We start from the raw sequence: 23055 nt of genomic DNA, 5'->3' as shown, positions 1-23055 counted from the left end.
TCCGCCTCCCGGGTTCACGCCATTCTCCTGCCTCAGCCTCTCCGAGTAGCTGGGACTACAGGCGCCCGCCACCACGCCCGGCTAATTTTTTTTTGTATTTTTTTAGTAGAGACGGGGTTTCACCGTGGTCTCGATCTCCTGACCTCGTGATCCGCCCGCCTCGGCCTCCCAAAGTGCTGGGATTACAAGCTTGAGCCACCGCGCCCGGCCAGGACTGGGAATCTTGAGATCGGAAAACTGAGACACGCTGTAACCTAGGGAGGCAGCCCTTAGTCCTGAGCCTAGTAGGGAGGTGGTGAGGGATAGCCCGAGAATGAATGGTAAGAAAACTGCTCTCTTGTGTTGGTGAATCTGTGAGGGGTCTAGGTCAGGGTGGTCAAAGTGGTATGCTGATGAGCCTTCAGAGAAGGGTAATAGGGTGAGTTGGGGAAAGAGAGTGACGGGAACACAGGGGCCACCAGTGGAAGAATTGATAGACTTGTGTAGGGAGCCATTGCACCAGCCTTCGGGGGCTGGGAAGTTTGGAGGAGTGGTGGTGTAGGTGCAGTTGGTGGGGGGGCGGGCAGGCACCGCTGGGAGGGGCGTCTGGTTTATCTGGGCCGGCGGCCGGAAGGCGGGGCGGAGGGTGGTGGTATGGGGGGCGCTCGTTGGCTGGGTCGAAGTCGGGGGCAGAGGGAGGGGTTGGCAGTTTAAGAGCGGCAAGGAGCTGTTGGGGTTCGCGAGGGAGGCAGAGGTTAGGTGTGTCGCGTAGGAGGAAGAAGCCGTGAATATATGGGATCTCTACCCATTTTCCTGTTCGCACGCAATAGTTGTAGAGATCCCGAAGAAGATCAGGATCGAGAAAGCCATAAGGACGCCATTTGTTTTGGTTGTCTAGGGGACAGGTGGGCCAGTTTTGAGTGCAAAATTTAATTAGGTGTTTTGGTTTGATGTCTGAGGCGAGGCCAAGGGCCGACAAATTATTTAAAAGACATTGTAGGGGAGAGTTGGCCGGCAGGGATGCAGAGCCTCCCATAACGAGAGGAAGGAATAGACGGCGACGAGCTAGGCAGGGCGTCCCCTGCTAGCTGCTTGCCGCGGAGTGAGTCAGAGCCTCCGGATCGATCGTCACCGAAACGGAAGGACTGAGGAGCCTCTGAGAGGCGGGAGGCCGTGGGTCACCTGGTACCAGGATTTTAACGAGCGAAGGAGAGGGGCCCAGGCCGGAGACGCGAGGAGGAGAGGGAGAAAACTCCGTTCCCTGCAGGCCGAGGCGGAAGTGAATGATAGGGGCCTACCACTGCCGTAAGGGTGTCGGGCAAAATGTGTCCGTCATGGGAGCGGCTAGGGTCTGGCGATTTGCCCGAGAGGTAGGCCCGGGAGGGGAAAACTTACCGAGATGAGGCCGGTGGTGGGCGAAGAGCTCGGCGAACAGGAAAATGGGTGAAGGCTGGCCGGAGGTCTAGATTGAGCCTGGGAAGGGGATCGGGGTCCCACCTAAAGGTGGGGAATCCCGATCCGAGTCACGGCACCAAAATGAAGGGCGACAGGCTAGTCAGAGACGACACCGGTGGCAGCCAAGAGATCTTTGTTGGAGAGGTAGAGGTCAGGTCGCATGGGGGAGAGAGAGAAGAGAAGAGAGAGAGGAGAAGAGAAGAGAAGAGAGAGAGGAGAGAGAGAGCCCAAATCTCATTTTGAATTGTAGCTTCCATAATTCCTACATTGTGGGAGGCACCCAGTGGGAGGTAATTGAATCATGGGAGTGGGTCTTTCCCATGCTGTTCTCATGATAGTTAATAAATCTCACAAGATTTGATGTTTTTATAAATGGGAGTTCTCCTGCAAATGCTCTCTTGCCTGCTGCCATTTAAGACAAGACATTGCTCCTCCTTTGCTTTCTGCCATGATTGTGAGGCCTCCCCAGCCATGCAGAACTGTGAGTCAATTAAACCTCTTTCCTTTATAAATTACCCAGTCTCGGGTATGTCTTTATTAGTAGTGTGACAACAGACTAATATCACACTGGAGGCCCAGGTGGCAACAGACTGTGGGTGGGTGAGTGATAAGCCACCAGGAACAGGAAAACTAAGTTTAAGCTTTTGAGATCCAGTCGGCATGAGAAATCAGAGAGGGAATGAATCAGAACCAAGGTGACAAGCCAGCGTTGGGAGAAAGTTGAAAATCAGAAGCCAAGCGGAAAAACACAAACACATGCCAGAGGGCACAACCCGGCCAAAGTCCAGGTAAACAGAGCAGAAACCTGGAAATCTACGAAAGATACCAGACAGATGAAGAGATCTTGAAAACTTGGTCTACCCTGTCGTTTAGGGCCTGTCAGTAGATTTACTCATTGGAAAGGGATCAAGATACAGGGAATTGGATAGTGTCTGAGTCCAGACAGAGTCTGACACTAATAATTAGTGGAAAAGGGATTTAGGCCTCATCTCTATACTTCAGTGGGCATAATATAAAAAAGCTAAGTTGAAGCACACTCACCGGGATGAATTGATGATAATGAGATCTCCCTGTTTGCCAACTTCCAACGATCCGTGTGTGTGAGACTTTCCCAGTGCATAAGCTGCATTGATGGTGGCAGCAGCCAAGGCCTCAGGCATGGACATTCTCATGTTTACACAGGCCAGATGCATGACCATTGGCTAAGGCAGGAAGAGAAAAGTGTTGGAGGAAAGTGACATACGGCAACTGCAATTTAAAACATTTCTCAACACAGCACAATAAATAGAGGCAGCTAAAGGTATATGAGGAACTGGCTCAGTTGCAATGGGAAAAATCTAAGTTTATACATAAAGGTTCTTAGACTTTGGAAAAGATTGCTTTATTATAGGGATTGTGTATTTAATATTTATTGACAACTTTTCAAGACCACTTACTGCATACAACGAAGTTCACTTCCACCTTACTAAGACCTCTTGGAGTTTATGCTATTCTCTGGAGAAAGGAAATGGGTTTTTGTAAAACCACAATACTCAAAGCTGAATCAGAAAATAATGCACATAGAAGCTTCTCTCCTCTCTCTGTGCCTGCAGGCATTTATGTGGGACAGAAAAATCCAGTTACACTGCTGTCTACCCCTTTTTTTCTTGTTTCACAGAAAAATATTTTTAAATTTTTTATACTGTTTTAAAAGCTAGTGAAATATTTTAAAATTATTTATATGCTTGGTAGATATTCTGCTCAGAAAGGTACATGAAAAAAATAATTACCATTGAAAAGCAATATGCATTGGGGTTGAAATCACTTCCCAGAGCAACTATTACTCCTTCATCTAACATCTTCCTGGCTCGAGGTTGTTTCAGTCTAAGGAGAGGAAAAAAACACGTCAGTCTCTAGAATGGGAACTTTTGTAGAATAGCTGTTCAGAACAGAAGAGAACTTGAGACAGTCAACGCCTTCATATTCTGGAAGAAGAAGCAGAAACTCAAGATTAAATGATTAGTGGTAGAGTTACATATATAATCCCAGGACTCCTGATTTTTATCATTCTGCTTTTGAAATTACTTAGATATGACTAACATTTAATTAATGATTGTTTATCTCATCCATCTTTTTACATATTAAGGCATTCTTGCAAGGGGAGGAAAATATAACTTACAAATTGTTTTGGAATTTAATAAGCTTTTTGGTGACTCCCAAATTAAATAATAAATGAGGTTACACTATGCCTTTTTTTTTTTTTTTTGAGATGGAATCTCCGTCTTTTGCCCAGGCTGGAGTGCAGTGGCACGATCTTGGCTCACTCCAACTTCCACCTCCTGGGTTCAAGTGATTCTCCTGCCTCAGCCTCCAGAGTAGTTGGAACTACAGGCAGCTGCCACCACGCCCAGCTAATTTTTGTATTTTTAGTAGAGATGGGGTTTCACCATGGTGGCTAGGCTGGTCTCGAACCCCTGATCTCAGGTGATCCACCCACCTTGGCCTCCCAAAGTGCTGGGATTACAGGCATGAGCCACTGTGCCTGGCCACAATATGCTATTTTTATTAGTTTCCGTTTTGCAATTTCCTATTCATATCTCTCCTTTTCCCCTCTTTTTATTTTTTTTGCCTCAGACATCTCTGTAGGTCCTTTAAAATCTTGAAGGCCCAATAATTTAGTGTGTAAAATGTTTATACTTCTTCCTGGATTAGGCATCCCCTTGATCTCCCTGGTGAAATATTCTTTATTCTTTAGGACATATCTCAAAAGTGTTACATCAAAAATAAACAAAGCCTAAAAGCTCGTTAAAGCAATGAGGACAGATTTAATTTGGGAATAACTGCTGCAATAGAGAAAGAGTCCAGCAGAGATAATTCTCATCCTAGAGTCACTCCCAGTCTATGATCGATCATTTGTAGGACCACTTAAAATGTTTTTCAACAGTGTATGAGAGGAGGTGAGTGAAGCAGAGACAGAGAGTGAGGAAAGGGCACAGCTTCAAATGTTCCTGCAGGTCATTTGAATGGCCCTCCTCCCCTTCAATAAATACTCAGGGGTAAAAGAGAAAAAAGTGAGGTTGTAAAAGTATTAGGGCGCTCCATAAAAACCAAGGTGAATATTTCCTGAATACATTTAAATATTACATGCAAATATACATAAAACACATGATTAAAGCAAGCCCTTAAGTAGCATAAGGCAATGGTTATTCTGGAAATGAGAGTCAGGAGAGGTTTCAGGGGAGAGCAGGGGCCCCTGCTGGTCTCTCCTGCTGCATCTCTGATGCAGAGATCAGAAAAATACAGAAACGAGAAGCCAGAAAGCAGAGTATGGCCTTCACGTCGACTGCCCTTGTGGTCCTAACAGGAGGCTAAACCTGTCTATGGCAATGGCAGATGACAGCCTCCGCTGGCATAGGAAAAAAGTTCAGACTTTTAATGCTGAATGGCCCTCCAGTACCACAAAGTCTTAGGCTTTTGCTCCATGTCAAGAGATTCAAGACCAGTTAAAGAAAGCCTTTTTTTTTTTTTGAGATGGAATCTCACTCACTCTGTTGCCCAGGCTGAAGTGCAGTGGTATGATCTTGGCTCCCTGCAACCTCTCCCTCTTGGGTTCAAGCGATTCTCCTGCCTCAGCCTCCCAAGTAGTTGGGACTACAGGTACGCACCACCATGCCCGGCTAAATTTGTATTTTTAGTAGAGACGGGGTTTCACCATGTTGGCCTGTCTGGTCTTGAACTCTTGGCCTCAAGTGATCTGCCCACCTCGGCTTCCCAAAAGTACTAGGATTACAAGCGTAAGCCACTGCGCCCAGCTGAAGAAAGCCTTTTCTTTCCAAAAAAATAAAAAACAAAAAACTTATTTCTTGGGTGGTGGAGACAAATATTGATTGATGACTTAGACTGATGACACTTGAAATGTATAAGACATTGGTCATACCAAGAACAGTTATTGATATTTCCTGATTGTAGTCTACATTGTGTTTACTCTTTAAATTAAGAGAATAGTAATAATAATAAAAATGTACAATATCATACATGTGCGTATAAAATCATAGTAGATTTGAGAAAAGCACTGAAGTATTCCTTTCTTCACCCTTCTAAAACTTACTCGGAGCCTGGTCTTACCTAACCTCAGCACAACTCATGTCCTGGGCTGGATAATTATTTGTTTTGGGTAGCTGTTCTGTGCAATGAGGAATGTTTAGCAGCAACCCTGGCCTCTACCCACTAGATGCCAGTAGCATCCCCTAGTTGTGACAACTAGAAACGTCTCCAGACATTGCCAAATGTCCCCTGAGGGACAAAATTACCCTGGGGTTGAGAAGTACTGTCTTAACTGCAGAATCACTCCCCATGCAAAAGACCACATATCCTAGCTACACAGAAAGCACCTAGTCCTAAGAGAAGATAAACTTCCTCTTGACTGCCGGCCTCCCAGACCACAAACTTGGATATCATGTAAGTAAGTAGTACAATGGGAAGGGTCAGAAGACCTCAGATCTCATATTGGTTAGAATTAGAGCAACAGTAATAACAGATAAACTAAGTATATTCAATTCGTAGACAGCATACAGCAAAATATCTGGGGAGATTTTACAAAATATATGTCTCCTCTTTCCTCCCACCCCCAGGATTTATAAAGATTTATGACAATCATGGTACCCACTAACATCCCGTTAGAAAACAGCTCATGCAGATTCTGAATACTGCTAAATATCTTTAACATCTTATGCACATATTTAAAAGTATAGCACGTATTTCATTATTTACTAATTATAAAAGTAATGCATAGTAATTCTTTTTAATTGGAAAATTCCAAAATCCATGAAAAAGAAAAAGAAAGCACCATCTTCCTCAATAATCCTACCACTCAAAGGCAATCTGGGTGTAAGTTCCTTCCTCAGGGAAATTCGTTTACGAACATCAGTCCAGGGTTGGCATCTTCATTAGCTGAGTTTTCTTCATCTGCATTTTTAAGGGACTTGTAAGGGCAACGAAATAATGTCTGGGCACTTTGGACGTCTGTGTATTCACAGCTTGTACTTGCAGCTCTTGGGTCTCGGGTGAGAAACGACCTTACCTCAGCATGTAGGCTGTGGTGGGCAGAAGGATGGCAGAGCACCTGGCCGTTGCCATGGCAATGATGCCTTCATCGCTCACTTCTTCCAGGTGGCTGATTGCCTGCGCTCCCAGTTCAGCTCCAAGCTAAGGAGAATGGGCAGAGAAGGAAAGATTTAACAAACAGCAACAACGAATCGATGAAGTTCCATTAAATTGTTTTGTTTGTTTGTTTGTTATTTTTGAGACGGAGTCTTGCTCTATAGCCAGGCTGGGTGCAGTAGCGCGATCTCAGCTCACTGCAACCTCTGCCTCCTGGGTTCAAGCAATTCTCCCGTCTCAGCCTCCCGAGCAGCTAGGACCACAGGCGCGTGCCACCATGCCCAGCTAATTTTTGTATTTTTAGTAGAGATGGGGTTTCACCATGTTGGCCAGGATAGTCTCGATCTCTTGACCTCGTGATCTGCCTGCCTCAGCCTCCCAAAGTGCTAGGATTACAGGCATGAGCCACTGAGCGCAGCCTAAATTGTTTTTCCCATAAAGAGAAACAGTGTTTTATTATTAAGATTTCTTGCCAACCGTTGTAAGCCCAATCCCCCAAATGGGTGAAGGGTTTGTAATGGGCACTCATTTGAAAATTAGCTAGTGGGCTACTTCAAAAACTATTCTTAAACACAAATCCTTCAGACATTTTCTGAAACAGAAAATTTTATGAATCTTATGGATCAGAGGTGAGAGAAGGGGATCTAGAGCTATTTGGGAGAATTGGGGAGGAATTGGTGGTTGCATGAAATGCGGTAGGTGAGGGAGAGGCAGCAGTCAAAATGATATCCAAGATTTTGACTTAAGCAACAGAGAGGTGATGGCGACATTTACTGAAGCAGAAAATGGGACAAGACTTGGAAGCAATACTAAGAGATCAAGCTGGATATAAGCCAGTTAAGAGGTGTGCAGGTGGGGTATCTATGTCTGTATTTATGCCCCAAGGGCTTGTTTATTTAGGTCTCAGGCTTTAGAGGAGAGAAGCCCAGACTCATGACTGCAGGGACTTTGTCTTACTGCTGAATTCTGAATGCCTAGAACAGTGCCTGGCACACAGTATTCATTCAAATATTTGTTGAAAGGATGAATAAGTGAATTAATTTGAGCAAAGATATATGGATTTGAAAATCATCTTGTGGCTATTTTTGGTGTGCTCCACTAAGATGATTTGGATGCTGCCACAGAAAGATCTGAAAAGGTACAAGTGAAATTAATATACTGTGCTAGTGTGGCTTTGTGTGCCAAGCAAAATACATTAGAAATTTAGTAAAAGGGATCACTGAGGTAATTCTTTTTCTTTTCTTTTCTTTCTTTTTTTTATTTTTTTGAGATGGAGTCTCACTGTGTCCCCCAGGCTGGAGTGCAGTGGCGTGATCTCGGCTCACTGCAACCTCTGCCTCCCCAGTTCAAGCAATTCTCCTGCCTCAGCCTCCCGAGTAGCTGGGATTACAGGCGTGTGCCACCACGCTAATTTTTTGTATTTTTAGTACATATGGGTTTTCACTGTGTTAGCCAGGCTGGTCTCAATCTCCTGACCTCGTGATCAGCCCGCCTTGGCCTCCCAAAGTGCTGGGATTACAGGCGTGAGCTACCACACCCGGCCAATTCTTTTGCTATTAATACTAATATCACCAGCGGATGATAATGAAAGTAAATGATCAGCAAAAAAGTAAGTTTTTAATAGAGGTCAGGGTTTTCAAGTCTCAACCAGACCAATCTGTACATTGTTCAAACAAATTTCCCCATTCAATATCTTTTCAGAGGGCTTTGAAGACACTAATTAAGTTTCCCATAGCATGAATGTGCAAGAATGAATGTTGACGAGGGAAAAACTAAAAGTCAACCACACCTCAGCAGCCTTCATCGGGTGGAGTTCATCCCCATGGAAGTTAATCTGTAACCCTATATCTTTTCCACGTCGAAGAATCCTTCTGGTGGAATCGAGATCAAAGACACCTTTCTCACAAAATACGTCGATATTGTCCACGTGTATTTCCCCATTTCTGCCAAGTTCCTTCAGCTTTGGGAGGTGGTTATTGATGATGTCATCAGCAGCTTCAGTAGCAGTTTTTCCTCTGGGGGAAGAAAATGAGATTGCCATGGGCAAATATTAAAAACAAGAAACAAAAAGACAGAGTTATCTGGCACTTGAAGAACCAGAGGAGCAGTAGAGGTAAACAACTTCAAGCCTCAGAAAGGTAGAGAAAGACTCAAAGCTACAACTCTGGGCTCTTAACTCTTGGGCCATGTCTACATAGTGGAGGTATTGACAAGACTTCTGTATGCACTGACCCTATGCACAGAGACTCAAATGGTTCATCCATTCTGGCAGACCTATGTTACCTTTGGGGATGTCGCAAGGCTACCTGGCTGAAAAGCTTAATTTGGCCAGGCACAGTGACTCATGCCTGTAATCCCAGCACTTTGGGAGGCCGAGATGGGCTGATTACTTGAGGTCAGGAGTTTGAGACCAGCCTGGCCAAAATGGCAAAACCCCGTCTCTACTAAAAATACAAAAATTATCTGGGCATGGTGGCATGCACCTGTAATCCCAGTTACTCTGGAGGCTGAGGCAAGAGAATTGCTTGAGCCAGGGAGGCGGAGGTTGCAGTGAGCTGAGATCGCACCACTGCACTCCAGCCTGGGCGACAGAGCAAGACTCCGCCTCAAAAAAAAAAAAAATGCATAATCTTCCTGTCAAGGACACTCAGAGGGCATCCTGGATACTCCCCCTAATGACCCACCTGTGGTCCCCTTACCTGAGCCCAGCTATCACCCTGCCTTTTTCTTCCTCCACAATGTTTCTTGAAGCACCTGCCTTAGGCTTTCTGTCTCACCATCTGGGGATATGGGGGAGGAGGATAGTAGGAGGCTCTGAAATTCTCTCTAAAATTCTAGTGGAGTTGGGCATGGTACGTGATGCCTATAATCCCAGCAACTGGGGAGGCTGAGGCAAGAGGATTGATTGAGGCCAGGAGTTTGAGGCTGCAGTGAGCTATGATTGCACATTGCACTCCAGCATGGGCAACAGAGCAAGACCCTGTCTCTAAAAAAAAAAAAATAACAATAAGAAGAGTAGATAAAATAAAGTTCTGCAGTAGTTATATGTTAGAAAAGCCTGTGCTTTTAGAGTCTGGTAGACACAGAGCTCTACCACATGGTGGCCACGTAACTTAGGAGATGCTCTTTACCTGTTATTTGAGCTCAGGCTTTACCAATGGGAATCCAGATGCAGACCTCAGAGGCTCATTGGCGGATGGAGAAAATTTCTATGAAACTTCAGCCCTATATTTGGCACACAGAAGGCTCTCACTCAGCAAAACCATTTGGGTAGGTGGGTAGAGGTGGACTATGAGAGACAGGCACTTATGCAAGTTATTTCTTTTTCTTTTTTCTTTTCTTTCTTTTTTTTTTTTTTTTCTTTTTTGAGACGGAGTTTCACTCTTGTTGCCCAGGCTGGAGTGCAATGGCATCATCTCGGCTCACCGCAACTTCCACCTCCCGTGTTCAAGCAATTCTCTTGCCTCAGCCTCCCGAGTAGCTGGGATTACAGGCATGCGCCACCACGTCCAGCTAATTTTGTATTTTTAGTAGAGACGGGGTTTCTCCGTGTTGATCAAGCTGGTCTCAAACTTCTGACCTCAGGTGATCCACCTGCCTCAGCTGAGCCACCGTGTCCCGCCTATGCAAGTTATTTTTAATTCTTAAGACAATCATATAGAATAGGGTGGCATTTAGCTCTGTTTCATAGATGAGTAATTCATGTTCAGAAAATTAAGTCATGACCTCAAAATCACCCAGCTGGAAGTAGCCAAGCTGGATTCAAACCCAGGTCTGGCATCACTTCAAACTGAGACTTTTCCACCATGCCACACTATCCTTTCTACTGCAAAAGAAAGCAGACTATTATACACTTTATATTCTGTTTGAAAAAAAATCTACTGTTTTCTATAGAGAATGTCTCAAGAGTCTCAGTGAAATTTTAAGCTTTAATAATTTCAGAAATATAAATGCTAAAAACTTACAACAAAGATCACTGGAAATATTAAATATTTATGTATCTTTTCTACACAACTAGTTTTGTGAATTTTGAATAATAAATTTTAATGTTACTTTTTTAGTTCCTCTGATTGAAGATGATAACATGAAGAACTTAATTTTTATTGACATTAAATACTTATATTTTCCCATTACAAAGTGACTATAGCTAATAGCAATGTGTTGTTTTCTTAAAAATTGTTAAAAAATAGAGTTTAAGTGTTCTCACCACAAAAAGTGATAAGTATGTGAAGTAATGCATATATTAATTAGCTCGATTTAGCCATACCACAAGGTATACATATTTTAAAACAACATGCTCTACATGATAAATATAGTATTTGTGAATTAAAAAATATATATATTTTTTTGAGGTAGAGTCTTGCTCTGTTGCCCAGGCTAGAGTACAGTGGCGCAATCTCGGCTCACTGCAACCTCCACCTCCCGGGTTCAAGCGATTCTCGTGCCTCAGCCTCCTGAGTAGCTGCGATTACAGGCATGGGCCACCAGGCCTGGCTAATTTTTGTATTTTTAGTAGAGATGGGGTTTCACCATGTTGGCCAGGCTGGTCTCAAACTCCTAAGCTCAAGCGATCCACCTTCCTTGGCCTCCCAAAGTGCTGGGATTACAGGTGTGAGCCACCGCGCCTAGCCTAAAAAATGAATTTATATTCCGAAGTTTACAAAATCAGATAAATGTAAAAGAAATTTAAACAATTAAATTTTTAAATAATGATTGTAAGTCTGTAGTATTATATTTATCTATCTAAGTTATTAATGTTTAAGACTGTACTAAGACTTTAGAGGCACCTTATGCGTGTTCAAGTCCTGGACTTCTTTTAGATAGGTCAATTGGCTGTTGGAACCATGAGCCTTCTTATTTAGAAATTCCAGGACCAAAAGGAACTCTGAACAAATAAAATGCAAGTGCAGAAAGGAACAGAGTTCTCTACAGTAAGGCCATGCAGGAGGAACTTTTAGATAAAGGGGAAGGCTAAAAATCAATTACAACAACAAAACAAAAATGTTTGCTGTTAAGAAAGCAAACAGATGAACAAAAACGAACCCCTTTGAGTCACCTAGACCACGAGGTTTGAGCTACCTCCTAAAGAGTGTTACTGTTAATTTCTAAAGTGCTTTTAGAAATGCTCATTATCATGGGAAATTATTCAAATTAACATGTGTAATTTTAAACGACCTACAAGGGGCCATTTCTTTTTCTTAACCCAAAGAGCTTGAAACATCTCTTCTATCATAATTAAAGGACTAGCAGACTGATGAGGCTAAGGGATCGCCTTCCTAAAACCGAGTCTGCAGGATGAGTGGCCATTAGAATCAGGTCTTTCCAAAGACTTCTATCCTTCTGCCTGCAAGAGCTGAAGTGCTAATGCATCTCCACCCCCGGGGTTCGTTTTCAATGCTCTGAGTTAAACCCCGGTCCCCACTGGCTGAGATTACTTCGGCACTGAATGAGCCCCGCAGTAGGTAGCCGAGATGCCGATGTCCAGCTCCCGCCGGGCGCGCTCAATCAAGCGCAGCATCTTGAGCTCGGTCTCCAGGTCGAGGCCATATCCACTCTTGCACTCCACCAGCGTGGTGCCAGCCCTCATCATGCACTGGAGCCGTTGCTGGAAGGAGCGGAACAGCTCCTCCTCTGAGGCTTGGCGCGTGCGCTCCACGGTGAAGTGGATCCCTCCTCCGGCCTGGTGAATTTCCATGTAGGTGGCTCCTGCCAACTGAACACACGCCTTACCCTTAGGCCGGCAAATGCGAGGAAGTTGCAGGGAGGTCTGAAGAATCTACCTCCAGGGGCAATATTATATAATGATTAAGAAGCCATATGACACGGGCACCAACCCATCAGATTAGAAAGGTGCTGGGATACACAGTCCTGGAAGCCCCTAGTCTGCCAGACACTGGATTGTGGGGAGCTCCAAAGGGGTCCTGGGAAGAGACTGGAGTGGTAGAGATGGGAGATGTGGTGGGTAGCCTGTTGGGATCTCAGGGCAGTGGCAATTAAAAACTGGCACAGGCTGGGCGCGGTGGCTCACACCTATAATCCTAGCACTTTGGGAGGCCGAGGTGGGCAGATCATGAGGTCAGGAGTTCAAGACCAGTCTGACCAATATGGTGAAACCCCGTGTCTACTAAAAATACAAAATTAGCCGGGCGTGGTGGCACGCGCCTGTAGCCCCAGCTATTCCGGAGGCTGACACAGGAGAATCGCTTGAATCTGGGAGGCGGAGGTTGCAGGGAGCCGAGATCGCACCACTGCACTACAGCCTGGGTGACAGAGCGAGACTGTCTCAAAAAACAAACAAACAAACAAACAAACAAACAAACAGAAAACTGGCACAGGAGTATTGCAATATTTTAACAAGTCAATCAGCCCGCAATGTGTACTTGCTAAGTATCAGCCCTCTCTCCATCCCTCAGCTTGTTTGAGAAAACAAAGCTTAGGCAATTCAGGAGTTGCAGGGAACCCCATTGCAATTATTCAAATCTCCACTAAAGCGGCCCCAGGAAGTTCCCTTGTCTCAATATTTGGCCATTAGAGTTTGGAGCTTGACCTTTGTCACTCAAAGAGGCTCTTTCTGGGGTCCCACTGGACTCCAGTTACTCTGGGCAGCAAGGAGTGTGGTGCAGAGCAAGGAGGCAGGAGGCAGGCCTGGGGTCTCCTGGCCAGAGTTTTCATCTGCCATCCTCCATCTGGTGACCCTAGTCAACACTCTTCCCTTCTCTAGACCCGGCTTTCTCCATCTACATAATGAGAGAATGGGACTGTGAATCTCTTTCTGCATCTATACAATGAGAGGATTGGACTGCTTTCCGCTCTGAAATTCTGTGATCTAATAAAACAATCTTAAAAACAGCTCTAGTTTGTTGAAGAAGGTACATGATATCTGAAGAAAAGAATTTTTTTTTTCTTTTCCTGAAATAAGCCAGTTTAGCTGGTAGGAGGCACATCTTTTTTTTTTGCTTTTTTTAAAAACACATGTGAAAATCTCTCCAACCAGGGATTTAGGAGTTGGTTACAGCTAATATAGGACTAACACAGATTACATTTTGTGATTCTTAATAAGTCTCAGTTTATAAGAGAAAAATTAAGACATTTTATTTTTGTGATTAGTAACATATCTTTCCAAGCTTTACTCCAATAAATGGCAATTTTCAAACTATTCCCTGGAGCTCTTTCAAAGGCTACTAGAGATAGCGATTTGGAATGGGAATGTGGGGAAGGAAAGAGAGGGAGACATTAGTGGGCAGTAATAGCCCTGTATATAATACAATGATTTGGGGCAGTTATAAATAAGTTTTGTTGTCATTTGTTTCCCATACCCAAGCAAGTAAAAATATCCATTAAAAAATATGTTGACATATGTTGCAAAGCTTGATAGCCTACTAACTGTTCAGCAAAAGACTTCATATTTATGCTTTATTTTGATTTGCCATGATTTGTTGCAGTTACCTTCATTGCAAATTCGTGAACTCTTTCACCAGCCCATACTGGATGTGTGTGTGGATCCACCAAACCTGTAATCAATAAATCAAGTTATCTTACAATTAAGAAATAAAGAGCACTTAGACAGCAGGCAAACAGCAGCACTACACCCTGCTGCTCTGGGGAAAGCGTGATGGTGGCCATCCATTTTGGAGGAGCATGAAAGGAAGAATTTGTCTGTCTGGTTCCGTTGACAGAGAGAAAAGAAGACTGCCCTGTTGTATGGCTGGTCTAGAAAGCTCTAATGAAGGAGGTGATGCAACATGATGAAAATATCCCTTACAGAAATACAGCTCCTTTTGCTCAGTAAGTCCATGCTCACCAAATAAGCTTTTATTTTATTTTATTTTATTTTATTTTATTTTATTTTATTTTATTTTATTTATTTATTTTTGAGAAAGGTTCTCACTCTGTCACCAGGCTGGAGTGCAGTGGCACACTCATGGCTCCCTACAGCCTTGACCTCCCAGGCTCAAGAAATCCTCCCACCTCAGCCTCCCTAGTAGCTGGGACTACAGACATGCACCACCACACAGGCTAATATTTGCCATGTTGCCCACGCTGGTCTTGAAGTCCTGGGCTCAAACAATCTGCCTGCCTCGGCCTCCAGTGATCTACCTGACTTGGCCTCCCAAAGTGCTGGGATTACAAGCATCAGCCACTACGCCTGGCCCAAATAAACTTTGAAATCAGGTTGTCAAGCCCCCTAGTTGAGCAAAACCATGAGCCTTATCACAAGGAATAATCTGGATATGAAAACATAATACTACAATCCCCTCTCCCTGTAACTCTGAGAAGGGAAAATATGAAATCAGAAAGATGAATCTATCTTCAAGAAAGAAATGTATTTTAATTAAGGAGAAACTGTACAGCAATCACTTGAAACTTTTGTTTATCCAGGTACAATTCAGTAAAGTGTGTCTTTCCAAAATATTTTAGATTTCTTATGGATTAAATGACTCATTATTGGCTCTGATTGGACTAAAATCAAAAGCCTCTACTCAGATTGCTTTCTGCTATATCCCTCTTTTTCATAAGATTTCACCTCGACTTTGTCTCCTGACCCTCAAGAATCATAAGGAAGGCCAGGCATGGTGGCTCATGCCTATAATACCAGCACTTTGGGAGACCGAGATCAGCAGATCACTTGAGGTCAGGAGTTCGAGACCAGCCTGACCAACATGGTGAAACCCTGTTGCTACTAAAAATACAAAATTAGCCAGGCATGGTGGTACATGCCTGTAATCCAGCTACTTAGGAGACTGAGGCACAAGAATTGCTTGAACCTGGGAGGTGGAGGTTGCAGTGAGCCAAGATCACACCACTGCACTCCAGCCTTGGTGACACAGTGAGACTCTGTCTCAAAATAAACAAACAAACAAAAACCCATCAGGTGGAAGCTCTGTCAGATGTGTATAATAAACATTTAAAAGTATAAAAATTTATATAAAAAAATAAATATGAAGCCCTTTTGTTTGTGTAGAACTGAAAGTTTGTGAAACTTGTTTTTGATGATTACATGAAGTCATACAACATAGTTAATGTAGGATATGATGGTTAATAAACTGATTCTGTTGTCAATCATTAAAGATACAAGTGAACTGCAGTGAAAGCTCTAGGATTTTTGTTTTTCTTTTTCTGCCCAGAGCTGGATCCTTTGTTTCACATCCTATACAAATTTAGAGTATTTCTGGTATTAGAGACAGCAGCTGCCTTGTTAGCCTCTCTTATGCCATGGATTAGTAAAGTTCTTTTGACTGTTTTTGAACCTAAACACAACACAGCTGGTTTATATTCAGCAGGTGAGTGGGAAGAAGTGGAGTCAAATGAATGGGCTTGATTCCTAGGTTGCCTTTTTCCTCTTGAGGAACCTTGGGTAACACATTTCACCCTTAGCCTTCAATTTTCTAATCTGTAAAGTATAGATAATGATACCTCCCACACAGGGCAGTTATAAGGATTCAAGGTGAAACCATGTTTGAAAGCAGCTAGACATTCAATAATAGAAATTCAATACATGGAATGATGATTTTTTAAAAATATTATCTTGAGACTTTAAAATGAACCGTTACTCTTCCTCTTTACATTTTGGGAGCAACTGTTAAAGCTACTTGTAGACCTTTACTGAAAAAGAGGTAAATACCTGGTAGAATACATTTCCCAGAGCAGTCAATTATTTCTTCAAAAGTTTCTCCAGAAAACTGTCTTCGAATAACATCAGCAGGACCAATAGCTTTTATAAACCCATCTCTGAAGAAAAATCAAGAAATAGTTATTAAATTTGGGGAAATCTTGTGAGAAATCTGATGAATGACTTAAAATATGTTTCCAGATTCTTTGGTGTTAATTAGTCAACATTTACTGTGTTTCTATCTTGAACCTGTCTTTGGAAAAGCGTCTCTAGCCACGTTCAAGACAACCATAAAAGACCCAGATTAGCCAAAGCCTCCTCAGCAAAATGAACAAAACTGGAGGAATCACATTACCTGACTTCAAATTATACTACAGAACTATAGTAACCAAAAGAGCATGGTACTGGCATAAAAAACAGACACATAGACTAATGGAACAGAATAGAGAACCCAGAAATAAGTCCATACATCTACAGCGAACTCATTTTCAGCAAAGATGCCAAGAACATACATTGGGGAAAAGACAGTCTCTTCAAAAAATGGTGCTAGGGAAACTGGCTATCCATATGCAAAAGAATGATATCAAATCTAAATGGGTTAAAGACTGAAATCTAAGACCTTAAACTATGAAACTACTCAAAGGAGACATTGGGAAAACTCTCCAGGACATTGGTTCAGGCAACAATTTCTTGAGGGATACCCCACAACAACAGGCAACCAAGCCAAAAATGGACAAACGGGATCACTTCAAGTTAAAAGGCTACTGTACAGCAAAGAAAATAATCAACAATGTGACGAGACGACCCACAGAATGGGAGAAAATAATTTGCAAACTATCTAATTGACAAGGGATTAATAACCAGAATATATAAGGAGCTCAAACAGCTCAATAGGAAAAAACCTAATAATCTGATTAAGAAATGGACAAAAGATCTGAATAGACATTTTTCAAAAGAAGAGATACAAATGGCCAACAGGTATGTGAAAACGTGCTCAACATCAATGATCATCAGAGAAAAGCAAACAAAATCACAATGAGAGATCATCTTACCCCAGTTAAAATGGCTTTTATCCAAAAGACAGGCAATAAAAAATGCTGGCGAGAATGTGGAGAAAGAGGAACCCTCGTACACTGTTGGGAATGTAAATTAGTACAGCCACTATGGAGAGTATGAAAGCTCCTCAAAAACTAAAAATAGAGCTACCATATGATCCAGCAATCCCACTGGTAGGTCTATATGCAAAAGAAGGGAAGTCAGTATATTAAAGAGATATCTGCATCCCGTGTTAATTGCAGCACTATTCACAATAGCCAAGATTTGGAAGTACACTAAGTGCCCACCCACAGATGAATGGATAAAGAAAATGTAGTACATATACACAATGGAGTACTATTCAGCCATAAAAAAGAGTAAGATTCTGTCATTTGCAACAACATAGATAGAACTGGAGGATATTATGTTAAGTGAAATAAGCCAGGCACAGAAAGGCAAACTTGGCATATTCTCATTTATTTGTGGGAGCTAAAAATGAAAACAATTGAGCTCATGGAGATAGAGAGTAAAATGATGGTTACCAGAGGCTGGGAAGAATAGAAGGAGAGAGGAGAAAAATGGGGATTGTTAATGGCTAGAAAAATATGGTTAGATACAGTGAATAAGACCTAGTATTTGATATCACAACAGGGTGACTACAATCAGCAATAATATGTTGCACATTTTAGAATAACTGAGGGAGTATGATTGGAATGTTTGTGACACCAAGAAATGATGAATGCTTGAGATGATGGAAACCCCATTTACCCTGATATAATTATTACACATTGTATGACTGTTTTAAAATAACTCATGTACCATATATATATATATACCTACTATGTACCCATGAAAATTTACAATTAAAAAACTTTAAACGTCAAATATTTGTAGCAGACAATTGCCATTTGTTCCCCAAGATCAATGTTCCCTTTTTTTACACTAGTAGAGCCCTAAAGTTTAGCTGGACACATGACAACCCAAAATACAGACTACATTTCCCCACCTCCCACTAGCCAGGTGTGGCTATGAGACTAAGGTCTAGCCAGTAGGATTGTCTTCTCTTCCTATTCTTATTGGCTGGAATGCAGACACCACAACTAGAGATGGGGCGGCCATCTTGGGTCATGGAGTGAGTGTAAGAAAGTGGGCCATGCATGGGGGAGCAAGGCAGCAGGGGTCTGGCTCCTGAGGACTCCATGGAGTACTGCAATCAACTAGCACTGCATTCATATGTCTGGATTTTCACATAGGAGAGAAATATACTTCCATCTTGTTTCAGCCACTGTTAATTTAGGTCTTGGTCACTTAAACAAATTCGTGTTTCCAACATGGAGATTCAGGGCTATAAACCTGAGAGCTGGAATATGTTGTGAAAAGCAGTTAGGATAAGGGATTCAGAACTGGGACAGAAGTGGTTGGGGTAACCTAACAAAATGTAAGAGTGGAGGAGCAGAAGAAACTGGATGGAAAGAGAAGATGTTATGATAGGAAAAGAAATAACGATTGTGGGGGCTTTTGGGAGGATAAACTTAGGGTGGAATAAGAAATTAAGTCTTGAAATCGAATTTAGTATCCTGATTAATACAATTCTTCATCACTAACAGCTTTTATCTGGCCCAGTTAGATAATCTACCCAGTGTGCAGTGAATCTGGTGGTGGAAAGGACCAGCAGGATTAGAAATTGACCCTTGAATGGGAAAGAACAAAAAGAATGCTTTTATGCAAAGAGTTGATGACTGACACTGCTTTAAGAGAGGTTGTTTTAACAAAGTCAGACCTAAGAAATAAATCTGTAACATTCTCCATCTGTGCAGGAGGGGAATTTCGAGGGCACTGGGTCCTCTTCCTGACCCCACTAATCCCATGCTTATCTACTTTTCAACAGTGTGGTTCTCTCATTCATCGGTGGACTCCTACCTATGTTTGAACAAAGTTTTATGTCCTTTGTTGAGGACACAATGAGGACAGTTATTGAAGGAAACTAACAAAAAGCATTCCCCCAAAAGTGTTTTTTTAAGGTAGTCATTAAAATTACAAAGATACATATTACTGCTATGGTGAGATTTTCACTATTTATGACTAAGTGAAAAAACCCAAATACAAAACAATATGCATAGCTTCCTTTTCTAAAGCATGCATTTTTATGTGATTCTATTTGCATAGGAAAACATCTGAAAGCAGAAGCACTAAATGTTGGTATTAGTTCACCTAATGATGGGGTTTGAGTGACTTTTTCCTTTTTGTTCATCTGTATTTTCTTTTCCTACAATGAACATATATCACATATACTTTTTTAGGGGATACAAATAATAGGCACACGTGGTTTTATTTACTTTGTATTCTGAGAAGTTTAGAAAGAAAAATTCTGCAGAGTCTTCTGAAAGTAAAGCAAATTAGCAAGGAAGATCCTACTTTAGGAGCTAAAGTATAATTATAATGAAAACAGTAATGATGATGATTTAAGGAGGAGGATGCTTCTTTGAGTGGCTCTCAGGGTGCTTTGCGAAAATTTAGAATTGGCACATACACTGTCTCAGTTTCTAAAACCTAAAAATTGGTCTTGTTTTATAGATAGATAAATCTGACACCTCTCCCGATCCTCCCATTGGTTCAGGCACCCCTCCGCGTAGTCTCTTATAATAAGCCTATGTGCACACATCTCTCTAGCTTTGTGCTTACCATATTGTATTATAATTATCTTTTCATGTGTCTTGTTTCCCAGTAGACTTTGAGCTCTTTGAGGTCAGAACCAGTCTTAGTTATTTTTGCATTCCCTACGCTGAGCACAATCTAACTACTCAGCACATATTTGTGAATGAATGAAAATGTCCTATTTTAGGTTCATTGTCCACCTGACAGTTTAATTGGCTTCTAGGAAGGAGAATATAACACCCATCAATTTTTCCTTCAACGTTTTCCATTTTTGCCCCTCCTCTGAAGTGCTAAAACAAATGGTCCTTGTGTATGAATCTATATTTTAATTCCTGTTTGTTTTGTTCATTTAGACATTTTCATCTAGGTTTTAGCCTTTGGATGGGACAATTGTAAACTGGATGACAGTTTGTGCTTCTTTTCCACACCTGGGAGCCTCTTCGAGATTAACTACAATCTACACATACACACACAGAAAGAAAGAGAGAACTTAATTTAAGAATGAGATACCTTTAGAGACCTAAATGAATGAATACAATGGTGGAATTTACACCCTATGGCAGACAATCACTGAGATATTTATTTTTAGGAAGGGGGAGTTTCTGGCGCCCCTCAAACCATATTCTTTTCCAGGACTCATTTTATATATCTATAGCATATCGGGGATTAACTATTAGTTGATCTTACTGAGATTCATTCTAATCAGGACACACCATGGTATGTATATACTTGTTGAAAAAAAAATAACACACCGTTAAAATCCATCCATTTCTGGGCTTTGAAATGGAACTTTCTTCCACTTCTCTGTGCTTTTAATCAGTACCCCTCTTCCTACACACACTCACACTCACAGCCTGTGTTCTTCTTGTCTACCAAAAGAAAAGCAGGATTAAGTTGTCCTTGAACACACAGGTTCTGCATAAGGGAAGTGATGTGAAAATTTAAGACAATCACCTAAATAATTCACCTGAAAACACTGTTACCTTAAAATATTCAGATAACGAGGTGGGAGATATATTTCAAAGCACCTCAAATCACCAGATAATTATTCCAATTCTATACTTGATTTTTGCACCAACCTAATGTATCAGACAGTGATGATAGTAAGTGAAAATAAAAACAACACCATCCTGTACCGAGCTAATCAGATTTGAATGGCAAGGTTCTCAATATTCCTGTAAATTTATTCCAATGTAATAAATCCAACAAACTCTGAGAACAATGTGGCAGACTCGAATGAAAAAGCTCCACCTTCCAGACCACAAGTCAGCTCCCTCCTTTTTCTTTCCCTACTTTTTGTGGTTTTGATGTGAACAAAGAACATGTCTTGGAACCCAAGACTTCATGTTGGTACATTAGTATAATTTTATTTATATATTTATTTATGTTTGAGACAGAGTCTCGCTCTGTCGCCCAGGCTGGAGTGCAGTGGCGAGATCTCGGCTCACTGCAACCTCCGTCTCCCGGGTTCAAGCGATTCTCCTGCCTCAGCCTCCCGAGTAGCTGGGATTACAGACGTGTGCCGCCATGCCCAGCCAATATTTGTATTTTTAGTAGAGATGGAGTTTCACCATGTTGGCCAGGCTGGTCTCGAGCTCCCAACCTCAGGTGATCCACCTGCCTCAGCTTCCCAAAGTGCTGGGATTGCAGGCATGAGTCACTGTGCCCGGTCGCATTGATATAATTTTTATAAGATACTCCAGTCCCAACCCAGGTAGATATTTTTCAACTTTCTAAGCAAAATTTAAAATAATATTTTCATAGTAAATTGGGAATGTTTTCATCCCTTAATTAAAAATAGACCAATCAGGCTGGGCGTGGTGGTTCACACCTGTAATCCCAGCACTGGGAGGACAAACCAGGTGGATGGCTTGAGCCCAGGAGTTCAAGACCAGCCTGGGCAACACAGTGAGACACTGTCTCTATAAAAAATACAAAAATTAGCCTGGCATGGTGGCACGCGCCTGTAGTCCCAGCTACTGGGGAAGCTGGGGTGGGAGGATGGCTTGAGCCTGGGAGGTGGAGGTTGCAGGTGAGCCTGTGAGGTGGAGTTGAGATCATGCCACTGCACTCCAACCTGGGCGACAGAGCTAGACCCTGTCTCAAAAAAAACAAAAAATAGGCTGGGCGCAGTGGCTCATGTGTCTCCAAAATAAATAAATAAATAAATAAAATTAAACCAACCCACAGTCCCTCAAAACCTGGGCTCTTGCACAACCCTAAACTGCCTCAGATAAGCCATGGTCAGTTTGTGAGACTCATTCATCGTGTGCAATTGTGGCCCTATGGCGCCCTTTGGATTCAAATTCTCATCCAACTTGCCTTGCTACCCCAGGTCGCCCTCAAACTTTGTTCTTTAATTCACATCTGGCAGGAAGCTCAGATTAGTAAGAGAAATATCTTGCTTTCTGATGGTCAAATCTTGATTTATTATCACTCAGGGCCATTATCGTCTAAATGTTCTCCGTGGTTCTAAAGCTTTAGTGTACAAGATCACGGGGATGTGAAAGGTACTTTTGAAAAATTCAGGTCTCAGAACTCCAGCCCCAGTGATGCTGATTCTAAAATTCTAGGGATAGGGAGTGGGGGACGCAGGTGGAATCAGAAATCTGCCGTAAGAATAAAATAACCACAGGCCACCCTGACAAAGGTGCTCTCCTGGCTTCCCTTTAAGAAGCACTGGGGAGAACCTCAACCCCTTCTGATGGTTGGACAGTGATATTTTACCAGCAGAGGCAGGACCCTGATGCCTTCAAATGGGGTGTTCCTCTCTGAGCTCTTTGGACGGAATGACAACCCCAAGCAGCAGAGTGTGTTAGCAACAAGTACCCCAAAGCCTGGCTTGCCCGTGTGTCTCTGTGCAGGGACGCTTTCACGGCGTTGTTTCCCTCCAGAGTGCACAGTGAGAGGAAGAACGGCCAGCTCCGCCCGTGGCGGCCCCCACCCTGAGCGCCCGGCCACTTACTTGCCCACCACCAGGCTGGCACCCTCCAGCACCGCCAGGCTGCGCAGCGCATCCCGCGCCAGGAAGCGCTCGCCGCGGGCGCACACCAGCACCACTTGCTGCGCGTTCTCCAGCAGAAGGCTGTGGTCGCCTGCCATGTCGCCCCGCGCCGAGTCGCCGGGAGGCCACCGGGCTCGGGCCACCGGCAGGACTCAGTGGAGGACGAAAAGCCGCAGCC

The 23055-nt window shown here is 42.8% G+C and overlaps 1 protein-coding gene across 1 annotated transcript in view; it reads right to left on the bottom strand.

The window, feature by feature from the left end:
* Window positions 1-23041, bottom strand: part of AMDHD1 (amidohydrolase domain containing 1) — a 24816-nt gene extending 1775 nt beyond the window's left edge. The window contains exons 1-8 of the mRNA XM_032171682.2: window positions 22839-23041; window positions 16196-16302; window positions 14020-14084; window positions 12009-12286; window positions 8363-8588; window positions 6494-6618; window positions 3204-3297; window positions 2476-2636 (exon numbers count right to left, since the gene is read on the bottom strand). Coding sequence (XP_032027573.1) covers window positions 2476-2636; window positions 3204-3297; window positions 6494-6618; window positions 8363-8588; window positions 12009-12286; window positions 14020-14084; window positions 16196-16302; window positions 22839-22975 — 1193 coding nt within the window. The 5' untranslated portion in view covers window positions 22976-23041. The remainder of the gene's footprint in view (window positions 1-2475; window positions 2637-3203; window positions 3298-6493; window positions 6619-8362; window positions 8589-12008; window positions 12287-14019; window positions 14085-16195; window positions 16303-22838) is intronic.
* Window positions 23042-23055: the final 14 nt, after the last annotated feature.

The sequence above is a fragment of the Hylobates moloch genome, unplaced genomic scaffold (assembly GCF_009828535.3).
Source record: "Hylobates moloch isolate HMO894 unplaced genomic scaffold, HMol_V3 SCAFFOLD_12, whole genome shotgun sequence".
Taxonomy (NCBI): domain Eukaryota; kingdom Metazoa; phylum Chordata; class Mammalia; order Primates; family Hylobatidae; genus Hylobates; species Hylobates moloch.
Note: the sequence above shows the minus strand (reverse complement) of the source record. Positions and strands in the feature narration are given on the sequence as shown.